This window comes from Tripterygium wilfordii, chromosome 11 (assembly GCF_013401445.1).
Source record: "Tripterygium wilfordii isolate XIE 37 chromosome 11, ASM1340144v1, whole genome shotgun sequence".
Taxonomy (NCBI): Eukaryota; Viridiplantae; Streptophyta; class Magnoliopsida; order Celastrales; family Celastraceae; genus Tripterygium; species Tripterygium wilfordii.
In genome coordinates, this window is record NC_052242.1 from 3758417 (window position 1) to 3776684 (window position 18268).

General features: G+C 36.9%; 1 protein-coding gene and 1 pseudogene across 1 annotated transcript; one reads left to right on the forward strand and one right to left on the reverse strand.

Annotated features, from left to right (window-relative positions):
- Positions 1-9208: 9208 nt before the first annotated feature.
- Positions 9209-14416, forward strand: LOC120009290 (annotated as a pseudogene).
- A 961-nt stretch (positions 14417-15377) lies between these two features.
- On the reverse strand, positions 15378-17370 carry LOC120009289 (beta-amyrin 28-monooxygenase). The gene is made up of 4 exons (XM_038859827.1): positions 16740-17370; positions 16228-16270; positions 15946-16133; positions 15378-15780 (listed from the first exon to the last, which is right to left on the reverse strand). The coding sequence occupies exons 3-4, from the start codon at positions 16126-16128 to the stop codon at positions 15481-15483; spliced, it is 483 nt and encodes a 160-aa protein (XP_038715755.1). The 5' UTR covers positions 16129-16133; positions 16228-16270; positions 16740-17370; the 3' UTR covers positions 15378-15480.
- Between the last annotated feature and the right edge of the window lie 898 nt (positions 17371-18268).

Genomic DNA, 18268 nt, shown 5'->3' on the forward strand with positions numbered 1-18268 from the left:
GCAAAAACGATAATGAGATTTGCACGGCAAGTAAAGGAAATCGAATCAAATTAATTGAAGGAAACCGAGCTTGACAAGGAGATCAATTGAAGGAAGCTTTTGTCACTATAAAAGGGAGTCCTCTAGCACAATAGAATAAAAGAGGACGAGTTGGAGAGCCACATTCTCTAGTTTTTGTTCTTGTTTTTGTCTCTGGCTTTTCTTTTGTTATTGTTCTTGGTTCATTGTGTTCCCATATTTAGTTTCATTGTGTTCTTATAACATGAGTAGCTAAACCTCTTTGCTAGGGCTGGATGAAGCCTAGTATGATTATTGCAAGTACTTCAATTAATTGAATGCATAATTTTGGTTCATGATTCTTGTTTTTAATTTCTATGCTTATAATCTATTGTTTGTTTGGTTGATTGACCACCAATTGAATGCTCAATTAGATTCATCTAGCTAGGACTAAGGACTAAGGAACGAACTGAATTCACGTGTTTTAGTGGAACTGAAATTAAGGAAATCAATTGTTGACTACCATGAACAATGTTTAAGGGATTGATTGGTTGTTATAGTTCTTTAGATCGTAATGAGTTGTTAGCATTGGGTTAAAAACTGTGAACCAAACAGGATTAATCCATTGTTAATAATATTTGTTGGCACCACGAACGAACGAACGAACCAACATATTTAAGAAAGAATTAACACTTGAATCAGAACTATAATTGTGTATTTGTTAATTGAATGCTTGTGATAGGATTACTAGGTGAAATCATTGTCCTAGTGTTTTTCTCTTATTGGATACAAAATCTTAATTCTATTTCTTTGTTTTTATTTTATTTACATCAATCATTCTTCCTTTTTCCCCAAATCTCAATCATTCATCAAGTTAGGTACATTAATTAGATTAACTAGTCTCCGTGGGATCGACCTCTTGTTTGCCACACTGTACTATTCGTAGACTCTTGTGCACTTACGAGAATTTATTATATCATTATGCTGCCAAACAAAACTTCAGGGGTTTGATTGCATATTGCTATTCATATTTTTGTTTGTTTGTTCACTGTAACATTAGGTAATAAAATGTTCTTAGATGTACCGGAATGGAAATAAATCCTGCATTTCCGACTGCCGATTGCAATAACAATTTTTTTGTTCTCCCCGATGTCCATGAAAGGATTGTAACTTGTAAGTCTCCCAAACCTGACCTGAATTTTTTTTTAATTGTGAATGACATCATATAAGTTTGCTGTTTAACCCTTTGATTTTTGAATATCCGATATGAGCTTAAACTCGGATCGTTATATCCGCGTGCAAAGTTCGGATCGTTACATTCGTACGCGGAAGTTAAGAGAAACTCCTCAAATGTGCAATGTGGGAATATTGAAACCGTCATGAAACTCAACTGTCCAATCCAACCATTTCACTCCCTAACTGGGTTTTTATCAGAATTCCTACATTTTTACACGCAACATTCGGGTCAAACTCGGGTCAAAAATTTGGTTCGAAGGACCAATATCTGTCTGCTACATCATCAAAAAATAACATCGTTTTTAAGTGGGCTGAACCTTTTTTTCATTTTTGCTTTGTAATCAACCAAAGCCAGCCCAGTCCAACCCTAGATCCAAAAGGCCCAAAAGGAGCTACGAATAACTTTATTTCACTCTATCTCATCATTTATTGTTCAAAAATTATTATTTTAATATAGATGATTTTATTATTTTTAAAGCACAATTTAAAATATATTATTTTAGTTCTGAATCTATTGTTTTTGGAATCCAATTGACAAAAACAATGAAATTAAGATCCACTTGAAAAAACTAATAAACAAATAAATCTTGTTAGAAAGAGATTTATGTGTTGATTATGAATATATAATTTTTTTAAAATTATAATATATATTTTGAAAATTAAAATATTTTAAAATTTCGTTTAAGAAATTTAATTCTCAGATCACTCCATGACAACCTAACACAGCGTAGGAATAAAGATTGCAATTATATAGCCAGAAGCAGCAAGTAGCTCTCCCCAACCAATCGACGGCTCTTGAACGCAAAACAAAAATCCTCTCTTTCTATCCAAAAAAATACAGCCTCTCTCTCTGTCTTCCGCTTTGAAACACATTCTCTCTCTGTCACGCTCTCATCACTCTTTCTTTCTCTTCCTCTACGAAATTCAGAAACTGTTAGATTCATGCCCTTCTCCATCGCCTCCTGTTGGTGTGTTGTTCTCCAGAAGCTTCACAAGCTTCTCCGAAGCACGATTCTTCTATTGGGCTAAGTGTTTTTCTTTGGGTTTTTTTCTTGGTCTCTTTGTTCATGGGCCAACTTTTCTTTACATATTGACCCGGTTTGGCAGTGCGTATTAACATTGCGTTTGTGTCACGGTTACACCCGTTGGGCCAAGATAAGTGTTTGGTTGTGCAGCCCATTGCGTTTCAGCCAACAGAGTTCATGACCACGTTCCAGCCCACGTTCTAGCCCACAACGTCGATCTCTTTCACTCGTGAATCTCTATTCTCGTGACTCGACGAAGACGATCTCCCCTCACGACCTCCACGGCATCCGCTGCTACGACTGAGCACCACTACGGGATTCGCGACCAACTCAGCTAAAATCAGGTATGGCTTACTCTCCGTCACACTCTGTTCCTCACTCTACTCACATATCCGGGTTACGGTCCGTTCCTTCTTCAGTCTCCGCCATTAGGCTGGAACAGGAGAAGTAACTTCTCTTTCCCTTTGTGCTCTTATAGTTATACTCATTTATTGTAACTGATAAGAGATCTAGTCACTCTTAGGTTTTACTTCGATCTATGCCTTTTTTATGATTTCCTTGGTATGTTCTTGTTTAATCTGTGATGCTTGATTCGTCGATGATCGGCAAGGATCCTTTTACCTTTGAAGTTATTATTCAGTGGTGGATATTTGAATTCAGTATACAAGTGTTTGATTAGTTTGATTATTGCAAGTATTTAAGTGATCATTGTCATAATTAAATTTATTGAATAATCCAGCATGCTTGCAGCTGAGATTCACTTGTATTTTCACTATGAACTCTATATTGTCATCTTAGTTTATGAAATTAAGTGAATCCATTGAGCTTTTTTTTTCTTTTATTGTACTTAGGCAACTTTCCACACTGATGCAGTTAAAGACCTTGACTTGTTTACTTGTTTGGCAAAAAGTAGATGTTTCCACCTTCTGTGAACTATCCTTTATATGGATTCCCACAAATTTTTCAATGGTTATAATTATTTGCCAAATATCTTCCAATGGGGCTGGGAACAAGTGAGGTTTTGCCCGACCCATTTGCAAATATAATAAGATGAAGCACAAGCACATGAGCTTATGCATATCCCAAACAAAAGTACAAATGATAATAAATAAAACCTAAGAAGCAAATGTATTTAGCAACCTACAGTGCAAACCTTATGCCATATCCATAATAGAAGCCTGAAGAATCCTAGTAGCTTGTTAGGAGGGAGGACTGATGCCTTGGACAAATGGGTATTTATACTTCATTGTGCCTAGATTTTCCTGACCTGGATGTTGTGAGTGGATTGAAACCTCTAGATAGGTTGTTTGCCACTCTGAACAAGGGCCACCTCCTCTCCTTCCTTCACCATCCCCTGTTTCTGTACATGAAAACAAAGAATATGCATCATGTATTCTAAAAGCTACAAGACTTTGATGACTTCGTTAAGGCATCTTTTTTGCTGCTTTAACATTCAGAAACAGATGTGTGAAGAAATTTATGATTTTTTTAATGCAACTTGGTGCTAATATTATTTTGTATCCGAGTGAAATTCAGACTTTATCTAGTATCACTTGCTGTTCCGTGTGAAATAAGTTCTGAATACAATGTCTTCTTGTTTGTTGTGATGTTCCTTGTCTGAGTTTAAAAGACCTTCTGTCTTTCTTTCCTTGGGTGTGTGTGTTTTTTCTACTTCTTTTCTCCCCCTCTCCTTTGTTTCAGTGTGCGTGCTATTTTTTGAGGTGCAGTGGTGATCGTTGGTTGGTTTCAAAGACTTAGTTGTTTTTCTGTGTGGATTTGGGACTAGAGAGTTTTTACTAGTGTTTGGTGGGTGGGGGGTTCTTACTGTATATGGTGATGGACTCATTTTGTTACATGAGTTAAATAGGGAAGGTGTTTTTTGTTGGTGTGAGAAATCTAGTCATTGGTGACAGTTTTGTTAGTTCTAATGTTTACTTTTAACAGCTTGTTGCATAGAATTGATTGCAAATTGTTTGTTTCGTTGCAATCTAGTTTGAGAATAAGATATGGGCTAAGTTAAATGAGTTGACATTTATATTTATCATTTGATATGTTTTTATATTCCTTGTTGCCTTTGTTAGCTTGAGTGTATGGTTTGTGTTAGCTTGATATGTATCTCTTTTAATTGTTCTGTTTGTTCTTAAAGATTATATTTAGGAACCTTTGTGTGTCAATATAATTAGTGTTTTTATGGTTCGATTATTATACATTTGTGTGCCTTAGCATATAAATTTATGTCTAAGTTTAAAAAATGGGTCTTGCCAAGTAGTATGAGTCATACCACACCTCCTGCACCATCAACCCCTATACCAGACAAGGCCAATTGGGACTCTGCCCAAACCAAAGTGTTTGTTGATCTTTGTGCCGAACAAGTAAATGAAGGACGTAGACCTGGTTCACACTTCACCAAAGAAGGTTGGCAGAAGATAGCTGTTGGATTTTTTAACAAAACAGGGAAGCGATATGATCAGCCACAATTCAAGAACAAATGGGACAATCTGAAGAAGGATTACAAGTTGTGGAAGAAATTACGTCTTCATGACACTGGGACTGGATGAGACAATGTCCGTAACACCATTCTTGCTGACAATGACTAGTGGGAGAGAAGAATTAAGGTAAATCTATCAATTTTGTCAATTTCTTGCTATATGTTAATTTTAATGCCACTATCTCAAAAATAGGTCAATTATCTTAAAGTTTTATCATTGTTTAGGACGCTTTGAATGTATATAGGTTGCTGTGTGAAGTTGTAGTCAATTTATACAATCTGTTAAGCATATGAAAGGTACATTGTCTGATGTTTATGTATCCGGACTATACCTTATGTTCTTATAATCAAACTGATATGCATTAACTGGACCTTTTAGTAGGACACTTTATGACTTTTATTTCAATGTTTGTGCTTATGCATACACATATGTATATCAATACTTGATTCAACACCTGTACTTTAGTAAGCATTATAATAAATAATATCATTCTAATACATTTCAGGAAGACAAGAAGGTTGCAAAGTTTCAAATCCAGGGACCAGAAAACCTTGAGCAATTGGAGGCACTATTTGATGGTCAATTTGCCACTGGTGAATTTGTAATGTTTGCAGGTGCATCACACCAAAATCCAGTCCAAACTAATGAAGAATTTCTAAGGAGCAGCACTGGTGAAAATGTGCATTCTATCCATCTCGGCTCTGATTCTTCCAGTGATCAAGAGTTTGACGTAAACATTGAGCAGAGTAATGAAGTGACTAGCTCCCCCACATTGACACCTCATCAAGTTAAGAGAAGGTCAGGCAAATCAGGGACACGTGGGAAGAAGAAGCGTAGGGCATCCGCGTCTGATTATCGCGAAGACATTAGCAAGTCCTTAGGCAATCTTGTGTCAGCAGTGAGCAGCCGGACAAATGCAATTGCCAGTCCCCCTATTTCATCTGCAAAAGCTGAAATAGCTGAGTGTATGAGAATTTTGGAGGAAATTCCAGAGACTGCCGAGATGGGAGATTTGCTATTGTTTGCTCTCAAGTTGTTTGAACAAAGATCATCGTGAGTACTTCACTGCAATGTTACGCAGGGACTGGCAGCTTGCGTGGTTGAAGATGATGTACGCGGATGCAACGGGGGGTGGGGCAGGAGGCAGCACCTACAGAATTTTAAAATTTTTTTTATCATTTTCACTTAGTATATGTTTAGACTGTTATATGATTTAAATTCGGGACATTATTGATAACAAGGATGATTTTGACATTTGTTTTTAATTTCAATTCAATAATTGTAGTTGTTATGTATATTTGGGATTGTACTTAAGTTTTTTAATGTTTGGCCTTACCTATAATGGTTTGGGCAAGCTTCTGCTATAATATCTATATTGTCAATATATTATGAGTAGTTTTTAACAACAATTTAATGTAATTTGCTTTAACAGGATATGGATATCTATGTCGATGAAAATGATGAGTTTATTATGGAAGAACTAGCAGCTATTACGGGGGTGGCAATTGTTGCGGCTGGTGAGGCAATGTTGCATATTTCACGTACACTTTGTTGGACATCATGTTACACAGGCCATATGTACATGACAGACTTGTTACGTGGTAATAGAAAAAAATGTTTGTCTGTGTTGAGGATGGATAGGAGGGTGTTCAGGGAATTGTGCAGTGAATTGAGCACGAGGTATGGCCTCGAACCATCTCTTCAACTAAGTGTAAAAGAGATAGTCGGGATGTTTGTTTACACTGTAGGAAATGGTGTCGGTAATCGGAATGTACAGGATAGATTCCAACATTCTGGGGAAACAGTTCATCGCCAGTTTCATAATGTATTAAGCAGTTTGATTCGGATGTCAGACGATATTATCAGACCAAGGGATCCAACATATTCGACAGTCCCGAAGTACATAGAAGAAAACGACATATATTTTCCCTACTTTAGGGATTGCATCGGGGAAATTGATGGTACTCATATTCATGCATCAGTCCCGAATGATGATCGAACAAGATTCATTGGGCGAAAAGGTATGACCACGCAGAATGTGATGGCGGCATGTGACTTCGATATGATATTCACGTATGTGTGTGTGGGTTGGGAGGGATCGGCGCATGATTCGAGAATTTTTAATACGGTTCTCTCTAATGGAAACTCAAAGTTTCCCCACCCTCCACTAGGTAACGCATATGCAAATATTTATCGTAAACTACTTTGTTAATTCAACTTTCGTTAGTAAGTAACATTAATTGTCTCAATAAGTATAGGAAAATATTACTTGGTTGATTCAGGATATCCGAATCAAAGTGGATATCTAGCACCGTATAGGGGATAGAGATATCATCTAGAGGTATTCCGAAATGGTCCCGATGTATCGACGCCACGGGAAGCCTTCAATCATGCTCACTCATCTCTCCGCTCGGTTATTGAGCGCACATTTGGTGTGCGAAAAAATAAGTGACACATTTTATCAACAATGCCTCCTTACTCATTTCGCACTCAAGTGAAGATCGTGGTTGCCTGCGCAGTTTTACATAATTTCATACGATTGCGCGTATTGGATGACCCGGACTTCACTGCATATAGTGAGGATGACGACATTGTTCATGTCTCAGGCATGGAAGCCAGTACCAGCGGAGTTGGAGCGAGTACTTCGGAGTACCAACCATTTATCGGTGAGGACCTACAGATGTCAGTTATCCGTGATATGATTGCGGCTGAAGTTTTTGCATCGTATTAGATTACATTTTTTCCTTAATTGTCCAATGTCATCAAATGATGTAAAGTACTTTGTGTTAAACTACTATGCAATGTAAACATTTGTTAATTTATATCAATATTATTAATTATCTAGTGAAACATTTATATTAATATTATTAATTATCTACTGAAACATTTAAATTAATATTATTAATTATCTCATATTATTAATTTATATTAATATTATTAATGAATTATATACACAAAACGTGAAACTACGGTTGACAGCACCTCACCATAGTTTTGAAAGTGATGCGCCAAACAGTTTTTGCGTTTCAACTCACCACATAGCACGACAATTTAATAACTCACAGCACCGCACCACACCTTACAGCACTCCTAAACAGCACCATTGTTTTGGGGCTTTTTTTGTTTCTATGGACTTCTTAGTTTCTAAGCCCAATTGTATTTCTTTTATACTTTGTTTTTATTTCTTTAATTGCCTTGTCCAAGTCAGTAGCCGTTAGGGCTCACCATTTGGCCTGCGGGCCAAAGCCCGGCCCAGCCCGATCCCTTGGGCGGGCCTGGGCTCCATTTTTTGGGCCGGGCCCGGCCCGAAGCCCGACCCTTCTGACCAATTTTGGCCCGGCCCGAGCCCGACCCAAACCCGACAATATTTATTTTTATACGTATATAATATGTATATATTTACATATATATATATACATACACACATACATACATATATACATACACAGACAATGTACACTGTCTGTGTATTTGTATATATATACACATATGCAGATATGTATATATATATATATATTACATACACTGTATGCATATGTATACATACATATATATATGTAATATATATACATACATACATACATACATACATACGTACATATATATATATATGTACGTATATATAATATATATATAATAGATAATATATATGTGTATATATATATATTATTGCAATGTATGTGTATATATATATACACATAATAGGTATATATTTCACCATCTATAAATATATTATTCAATTGTATAAAAATTAAAGTACAATTATGACATTAATCAATTGTAAGCAGGGATGACAATTTGTCCCCACCCTGATCCGACCCGATCTGTCCCGCGGAATTTAATCTCCAAAACCCTAAACCCCAAAACCCTAAACTCCAAAACCCTAAACCCTTAACCCTAAAGACCCTAAACCCTAAATGCCCTAAACCTAAAGATCTTAAATCCTAAACCCTAAACCTATGCACTAACCCTAAAGCCATAATATGACCATTTACTCATAAATGTTGGTAAAATCTTAAGATCCTAAGATTTCATAAAATAAATATAAAATTAAACTATTTAAAACTATAGATGTGTATAATATAAAATTGAAAATCAATACTCATTAAGTAAAACTAAAATTATTTAATTGTGTTAAAAATATAACAGGTGGTATGTAAAGATAATAATTTAATTAGTTGACAAGTATAACATGAAAGTAGTTTTGGCTTGTTGGTTAGATCGTTATTCTTCTGTCTAAACTTCCCAAGTTCAAATCCTATGATAAACAATTTAATTTTATAATTCTCAAAGAGGATGAATAGTGACGGGTAGTGGGAGCCCGACCCGAGCCCGAGCTTTATGGGCCCGGGCCGGGCCTGAGCCTAATATTCTCAGTTTGGCCCGGCCCGGACCAGGCTCGAGCCGTTTCATTAGCCATATGTACTTCACTTTTGAACTTTGAATTGAATGAATTCCCCCTCTACAGTGTCTTCTTCTTCCTCCTTTCTTTCCTCTGTAATTGTCCGATACTAATTCTGCAAGTTACCAATTCTAAGTTACGCATAAACATCATTTTATATTAGAAACTTGAATTCTCTGATTTTAGAGCCATGGACGGTAATTCTCTCGTAGTGTATGTTTGTGTTCATCTGAGAGTATGAGTTTTTCCCCAATTATATAAAACACTTTCTTTGTTGATCAATCATTCGATTGTTCTGTAACAAAATGTGCTGTTTTGCCGACAGATCAAACGATGGATGCATTAACGGAGAAAGGCGAGCATGCCGTTTCTCGTTTCGACCCACAGCCCTATCCGTCCTCACTTTCGGGTTCTTCTCCTTCTTCTTTCATGCACTACTTAATGCAAAAATACCTAATTTTAAATGACTAGATATTGTAAATTTCTCTGATTCGTATTTTTATTTTCTTTACTTCTTTTCTTGACCTAAATTTCCTATGAATTACGGCGAGGTTTGATGCCTAGAAGATGAAACGTGAAAGGTTTGGATATTTTGTTTGAGTTATATTATAAATTTCTAATCCCTTTTTCAAGTTAGGGTTTGAGTTATTGAGGTTTTTGATGATTATTTTTTCACTTTGGTTCAAGAAAAAAAAATCGAATCAAATATTGGCTGTTGAGAGAGTTTCATTTCCTTTCCTTATTTTTCTTTAATTTTTTATTTTTCAACTGAATTTTAAATTTTAATTGAAATGATTAATTATCCATTCTCTTATCACCAACTTCTTCTAGGGCTTTGGTTCCTGAGAAAAAAAGTTTCCTTCTAATTTTTATAATGTTATTAGGTTCAACAACCAGATGTGTATGCCTTTACTTGTGCCCCAAAAGCAAGGAAAAAAAAGAAAAAGAAAAAGAAAAGCGCACAATTGAAGTTTATGGACTTTCAAGTGTCATGTCCCTTTCCAACATAAATCAGTGATTAATGCAAAATGTATAGTTCCTTGTATCCTCTGTCTTCAAAAGTTCCTCTTTGTTCATATGATGATTTCAGTGTTTGCATCATAATTGGTTGATGAGAGTAGCCATTCCATGAATGAAGATAATGGATGGAACAGAAATGAAGTTGAAGAAGCTACTCATTTGATGAATTAGGATAATATATTGAATATAAATTCGCTAGCTCAGGGGCCAACACTTCCTAGATCGCAGAAGATTATTAACTTGAGCGGTAAAATTCTAATTATTGTCCTAGACTATAATCGCTGATAAAGATATATTAGTTTTGTCTCCTGTTTGTTTGGCTGTTAGAATTAAATGCATTTCCAAGAACCTGAAAATCATCATTTTGTGAGGGGTGAAGGGAATCAAATTCTTTTTGGAGTTCAACTTATCATTAAGAAATGTCTTTCTTGTTGTTGACTCTTGTTGTTTCAGAACCTAAAGAAAGAACATGTTATTCTATCTGATCAAGCGAAGGGTATGGCAACAGATTCCTTTCCTGGCCCAGAGGCTATAAACATGCTTTGGCATCTCAGTGAGTATCTGACTATCTGGAAATGCTAGTCTATTTATCAGAGGTTCGTTTTTTTGGCTCTCAAGGCATTATTCTTGCTATGTTTGATGTTAGGTCGTGAACATGAACTTCTGAAGAAGAAGTACCTAGAGGAGTCTTGTGAACGGAAGCGGCTTTACAGCTTTACAATGAAGTTATAGAACTTAAAAGGAAATATTAGGGTCTTCTGCAGATGTAGACCATTGAAAGAAATTATAATTGTCAATGGGTTGAAAAAAGTCGTGGAATTTGACTCATTGCCGGATGATGAGCTACAGATCATCTCCTCTGATTCTTCAAAAAAAAATTCAAGTTCAATCATGTGTTTAAGCCTGAGGACGACCAAGGTAATTTGAGATCTCCTGGCTGTATTCGAATTTTGTGAAGACCTGTACTGTTTAGTTTTTAATTCCATTAGTTTCATATATGCAGATGCTGTTCTTTCTATCAAAAAAAAAAAAAAAAGATCGGAATCTGTTCTGCATTTTAACATAGAGTTAGAACCAAAGATAATGAACCTGATATGTTATACCTGTGTACACGTTTTAGTATTTTACCAAAGATGTGAATAGCATAGTTTAAGATAAGGGAGTTTCTCTTATAAATAAAGTATGATTTATTGCAATATCTCCAGTAGAGTTGTTCTCTATTGCAATATCTCCATGAGATTCATGAAGAACAAACAGAGAAGGGTCGGCACGTGAGTTAGTAAAACCCAGATTTTGGAGACAAGAGGCCAGAGCTTGGTACCAAGCTCGCGGGACTTGCTTTAAGCCATAAATCGATTTCTGAAGTTTGCAGAGGTAATTAGGATGCTGAGCATCTTCGAACCCATGGGGTGGTTTCATGTATACAGTTTCGTGGAGAATGCTGTTGAGGAAGGTATTGTTAACATCAAGATGTTTGATAGTCCAGTTGTGTGAGACAGCAAGAGTAACCACGGTCCAGATAGTCACTGTTTGATTACCGGGCTGAAGGTGTTGGTGTAATCAATGCCAGGGCGTTGGGTGAAATCCTGTGTGACAAGGCGAGCCTTGTACCTTTCAATAGAACCATCAGGATTCTGTTTTATGCGGAAGATCCACTTGGATCCAATAGGTTGAATAGCAGCTGATGGAGGATCTAGTTGCCATGTCTAATGCTTATTTAAGGCATCAAACTCTGATTGCATGGCTGCCTTCCAGTGAGGGTGAGAGAGTGCAGCCTTGACTATGCGGGGTTCAGTAGATGAGGAAATAGGGTGGAGAGTGGAGAGGTGGATGGTTTTAGGTTTATGGATATTGTTCATGGCACGCGTAATGGTTTTAGGTTTATGGTTTTAGCTTCTCTCTCAGTGAGTTTTTATTGGGAATGATCAGATCGGCCTGTTTAATTGAGCTTTAGCATTGCATGAGTTTTTTTTTTTTTTCCTCTTTTCTTTTGCATATGTTAACCATCATTTGATTGTTCCTTGACAATTTTTCTAATTAGGTTTAGTGTATGCTTTATTTCTTATATGATAGATATATTGTTAAACAAAGTTTTGGTTAATTTTGGAGCATTTACACTTTAGCTGATTGAATTATTGTAAAAGTTGTTCGTTTGGTAATTCCAACAGGGATTAAGGATATTGGGCCCTCAATCTGCTTTTCTTTCTGCAAAAGTTTCCTTCAAGTAATTTCAGTAGGGTATTGAGGATATTTATGGTCTGAATTGATTATTATGTGACTTTATCTACTTTATTGTTCTGATTTACGAATTTGGACATGTCTAGACCGAAACTAGAATGAGCCAGGCTGAAGTATCAAGTATGAAGCCTCCTCTTGTTCCGCTTGCGACCTTGATCGGTCATGAGATGAGGAATGAGAAGGTTGAAAAACCTTTCATTAAATTTGGGCATGCTGGTTAGGCAAAGAAAGAAGAGGATTACTTTTTGATCAAAGTTGACTGTCAGAGGATTCCAGGCAACCCTTCCACTTCATTTTCTGCCTTTGCGGTACTGTTTCTTGTATAAACTTCTTGACGAGCTCCTTTTAAATACCTATCTTCATATTATCACAAAGAAAAATAAAATTTGATCGTTCTCCTAGAGTAAATTTATACTCAATGTCTTTCTTTTGTAAGAGAGTTCTGCGATCTATTTTCCTTTGAATTTTATTCTTTTTAATGCTCATCAGGATTCTTATTGCAGATTCTTGATTGTCATAATGGTATATCGGCTGCTATCTTTGTGAAAGAGAATTTACTGAGCAATGTCTTGAGTGCCAGTCCCCAGGGCATTAGCAGGGAAAAATGGCTTCAAGCTCTACCTTGGGCACTAGTTGCAGGTTTTGTCAAAACTGATATAGAGTTTCCGCAAAAAGGCATGTCACATACAAGACAATGTTATGCTTGGAATCTTTTTCACATTTCTTTTACTGGCTTTTATATTAGTTTAATGCAAATTTCTGGAGAAACTTCTGGGACAACAGTGACTTTTGTTGTGATTGATGAGTGGACTGTGACTGTTGCGTCCGTGGGGGCTTCTTGATGCATATTGGACACACAGGGTGGTGTGGTTTCTCTTGACTGTTGATCACAGACTAGAAGAGAATGCAGAAGAGGGGAACATGTCGCTGCAAGTGGGGGTGAAGTAGGAAGGCTCAATGTTTTTGGGGGCAGTGAGGTTTGTCAATGTTTTGTTGTTCGTTTATGCTACTACTGTTGAAAGATGTTGTTTCATCTATATGTGTGTATGAATTCAATTTATGAATGTTCTTTTAACACTACTGTGGGCGTGGTTTTTTTTTACGTTGGCCCTCTCCGGTACTGCCCTGGAGGATTATGCCTTTCAAGGTCAATTGGTGACCCAAACGTGGGAGCGTTCATTGTCCCAATACCACATGTTAAACAAGTAGAAGTGAGATTGTAGCTCGAATAGATGATGCTTTTACTTATTTTTCTGCCAACCACATTCTCATGCAAGATAGTTCCTTTCGTTTAGCTTTCAACTGCTGGAGGAAGGCTTATTGGCATCTGGGATACTCTATCCTCTGATGTGGCTGCTGACCAAGTCTTGTCGGGGTTTACCTGCTGAGCTTGCTGCAAAGCTGGTAGTTAAGGTGGTGTCTAGTTTGGCTTCCCTGTAAAATTCATAGACTAATGCATACATTTCTAATTGTTTTATCATATTAATACTGGTTATCTTTCTATGTTTTAGGAGGCTCTAAGATCAAGGGGCCTGAAGGATGATACAACCTGCCTGGTTGTTGACATAGTACCATCTGATTATCTTGTTTCACCTGCAACACTGAGGAAAAAACAGAATGTGCTTTAGTTCACTTATCTTTGGGAAGAGGCCTCAGAAATCTTTAAATAAAACAAATGAGATGTCTGATGTTGGTGTCGTGGAGGAGCTGTTTGAGGAGGGCTCTGCCATGCTTGTGGAAAGGTTTGTTTTTCATACATATCTTTGATATCAAATGGCTTGAGAAATGGTTGGTTGACACCAGATGTTTACTTGTACACAATTTTTTGAGCAGGAAAAAAGAAAATGTTTATAATGTACAATCAGTCACCCTTTCGATTAATTGTTGAACCTAATTGGCCAACTAAGGTCATAAAATGGATGGTTTCTTTGGATGTTGACATGAATAATTATTTATACTAGGTGACTCTCGCGCTTTGTAGCGGTGTGCTGTATGTTATTTGTATAAATATTCCCCGACAAAGAATGTATTTGAATCCTTCTATACATGTCAGAAAATGCACAATTTGTTTTATGAAAATAGTGATGAAATGAAATGGCTAAACAAATCAGCGGGACAAAATGAAATGGCTAAATATCAGAAAAATCAGCACTCTAGTCAACAAAAATAGTTCATCAAGGGCAATTACATATATGGAAGTAACTGTCATGTGAGCGTTTCCTTCCAAAATCCCACCACAAAAAAATGGGATGGGATCCCACCCTTTTTTTTGTTTTGTTTTGTTTTTTTTTTTTTTGACTCTTCAAGAGATAATAATGTATTAACACCTTGATAATCTGTGTTAAAATCAACAATTGTGGAAGGAGTGGGATGAGGGTGGGACGGAATTGGGGTGAGTTACTCCAAGAAACCAAGAGCATAAACAGCAATACCAACAGAACAGTTCAATAACATGACAGTGTTATGACTGGAAATGTTGAAAGGCAAGTTATCATCAAGACTTAATCCCCCGACGATTAGATCAGAAGAGCAACACGTGTTTTGTGGTACTTGTGGAGGACTAATAACAAGCAGCTTATAAGTGCTTGGAGTAATGCTTAGGATCTGATAGTAAAGACGATCGGCTGACAGGAATATGGGGTTTAACAATTGCAAAGGGACAGAAGTTTGGCTTTCACCGATCATCACACTCTTCTTGTTTGAAAACTAAAAAATAGGTATTAACTGTAGCATTCCCTTCATTTCCATAGCATATATTCACATGTCCAGCGACATAGAAGAAACAAAAAGTTTTCAGTCCAATCTCTGTGAAATGAAGTTGGTGGAACTTTTTATTATTTGAAACAATCACAGACTGACTCAAAGTAGCTTTGGCTTTGCCTTATTATTCACTGAAAAATAGCAAATACTAATTCAATATTCAATCATCACAAGCATGTGTTTAATTAATTAATAATAGTTACTTAAGTCATGAGCATACGTCTTAAACATCGAATTTGAATACATGCCTTAACCACCTCAGCAGAGGATTATTGGAAATAGTTACTAAAATATATAAAAACTAAAAGCTAATTCAAGTTTTGTGACAATAAAGGTGAATTGGAAGTCCTTTGACTGGCCTTGGCATTGGATCAACAACAGTCTTTTCATCATGAACCAATTTCTCCCATCGGAACCTTTTCACAAGGTTGTGCATGAACACTAGTATTTCCAGTCGAGCATACTCTTTTCCTGGGCACATTCTTGGACCTCCTCCAAATGGAGCATATGTGTAAGGAGCCGGTCCAACTCCTTCGAATATGCTCGGGTCAAATTTATCGGGTTCCGGGAAGTATTCGGGGTGTTTATGGGTTGTGTGTACACTCCAATACAACTACAAAAGATAATTAAAACTCTCGTTGATAAATCAAGATTTGAAAATTAAATGGGTTTGAGCCTACCATAACATTGATATTCTTAAAAAAAATATGGGACTCCAAGTATTCGGGGGTCCTGAGCGGTTGATATGTTAATGAAGTATCAATAAAGAATTATGTACCTTCCAGCCTTTGGGGATGAAGAAGCCGTTGAAAACAAAGTCATTAATGGCTTCCCTGAATGTACCTTGGAGAGGTGGTGTGAGTCGTAGTACTTCACACGCTACGTTCCATGAATACTTCATTCTTTGAAGATCCTTCCAATTCAATAACTCTCCGGGTGCTTTGCTTTTGGCAACCTCCATTTGCTCTATTTGAAGGGAAAATCAAGAAAAACCAAGCAATTAGCAATCATAAGAATATTGTTGTTTCTGTGATTGCTTAAATTCTAGGTTGAGACATACCTTTATACACTCTGTCGTAAATATCAGGCAGCTCCGCGAGATACTTGACAATGAAAGAAGAAGGGAATATTTGGTTAAAATGGCGGGGTCACCATACGTTAACAAGTTTGTTTTCATTGGAAAACAAAAATTTGTTCCCCTCATGGCCACATAACACTGCGGTAGGCTCAAAGTTAAGGCTAGTTTTGAATATTAAGGAGGAAAACTTAGTCACCCTATCATGGATGAACTTTTCCGGATGACCACGCCATCCGCAAGAGAGGAATTGGATGGTCTCGCCAAGGAATGGGAGGCCGGTCTTGCCCGGAGGAAGATTAGGGTGAGAGAAATGGGATTTGTGTTTGTAGAAGAGGATGATGAGGGAGAGGGTAGCCAAGGAGACAAAAAGAATGAGATATATGCACACCATTCTGTTTATGTTTGTTTTATGATATATGGGATTGTATGTTTTATCAAACTATCAAAGCAAGAACCAGAGGAGAGAATTAATTACCTCTGGCCGAAATACTCACCTATTTGTAGTCAGTGGAGAGAATTGCCTCTGCTGCTTCCTTCCAACTAGACTCCTAGGCCCCGTTTGGTAGGGCGTGTGCTCAGCGGTACCGTTAGCGTGAACCGCTATGCCACGCCCTGCCACCAAACGGGCAGAAAACGGCAGCGGATAAGCCGCCGTTCCCGCTCAAAAAAAATACTCTCACCCAAAGAGAGTATTTTTGAGACGCTACCCTATTTTCCATTAATACCCTCGTGATCTGCACACTGCACGTGCGATTGAAGCAATTCGTTGAAGAATGGAAACCTGATAAGGTCGAGGTAAGATGAATGAAAAAGAAGAACATCGCTGGTGACTGGTGATGATGGTGGTGGTGATAGCATCTCTCAGATCAACTTTTGCTCCTCCGATTGACTTCAGGTGGCATACTTGGCGATCTTCAGTCATTGTACTTCTTCATAATCGCACCTCCAGAACAACTTTGGAGAATACGTCTGACGTTCGAGAATGTTCTCTAGCCTGACCGTGCGGCTGTGCCCTAGGCTCAAATATTATTCTTCTTAGAGTGCTGGGCCTTGGTTTGGTTGGGCTACTTTACTCAATTGGGCTGACTATGTTGTTTGATCAATTTTTAGTTAGAAGCCCAGATACGAGATTGTATCTCAATCAGATACACACATTTGTTTATTTACTCAATTTGGATGGTCTGAAATTGATATTGGATTGGTTTAATTAAATATTTGTAAATATGTAAATAATAATATTGGTAAATATAAGTAATTCTTAAAATTCTAGTACCCTTATTGATAAATTAACAATTTATAGGGATGCGTTTGGTATGGGGGTAAGAATTTAGGGGTATAATTTGTTAACTATGTAAATGTTACAAGGATAATAACAATTATAGAGAATAAGTGTTACCTTTGTTTGGTACAGAAGGGTAAAATTTACCCAAGTATTCGTTATTCTTGTTTGTTACGACTATACATTACTGGTGTAATATCATTACCATTGATTGTTATTATTGTAATGAACCAAACTAGAAAAAAGTGAGATTATGTTTTTTTTTTTATTGTTACGACTATCATGTACCAAAATTTTAAAAATATAGATACATATGCATATATACACACACAGTCAGACATATATATATATATATATATATATCAACAATTGTTAACAATTTCAACAAAATAATCTGATAACATTCAAATCCATGACAAAGACGTAACACAATAGTAGGGGTCACTATTTGATCCACGGACCTAGGTCCGAGCCCGGCCCTACCCGACCCGACCCCTTGGGTGGGCATGAGCTCCATTTTTTGGGTCAGGCCCGACCCGAAGGTCCAAACCCGACCCAAACCCGACATTATTTATATATATATACACCTGTCGCACTGTCTACATGTATATATATATATATATATATATATATATATATAATACACACACATGCACTGTCGCACTGTCTGCACATATATATATATATGCAGACAGTGCGTGTGTATATATATAATACACACACATAGACAAACTGTCTATATAT

Coding starts and splice junctions, on each gene's coding strand:
- LOC120009289 (XM_038859827.1), bottom strand. CDS start 16,128: ATGGAGGTTGCCAAAAGCAAAGCACCCGGAGAGTTATTGAATTGGAAG. Junction 15,781..15,945: donor TCATCCCCAAAGGCTGGAAG/GTACATAATTCT, acceptor TATCTTTTGTAG/TTGTATTGGAGTGTACACAC.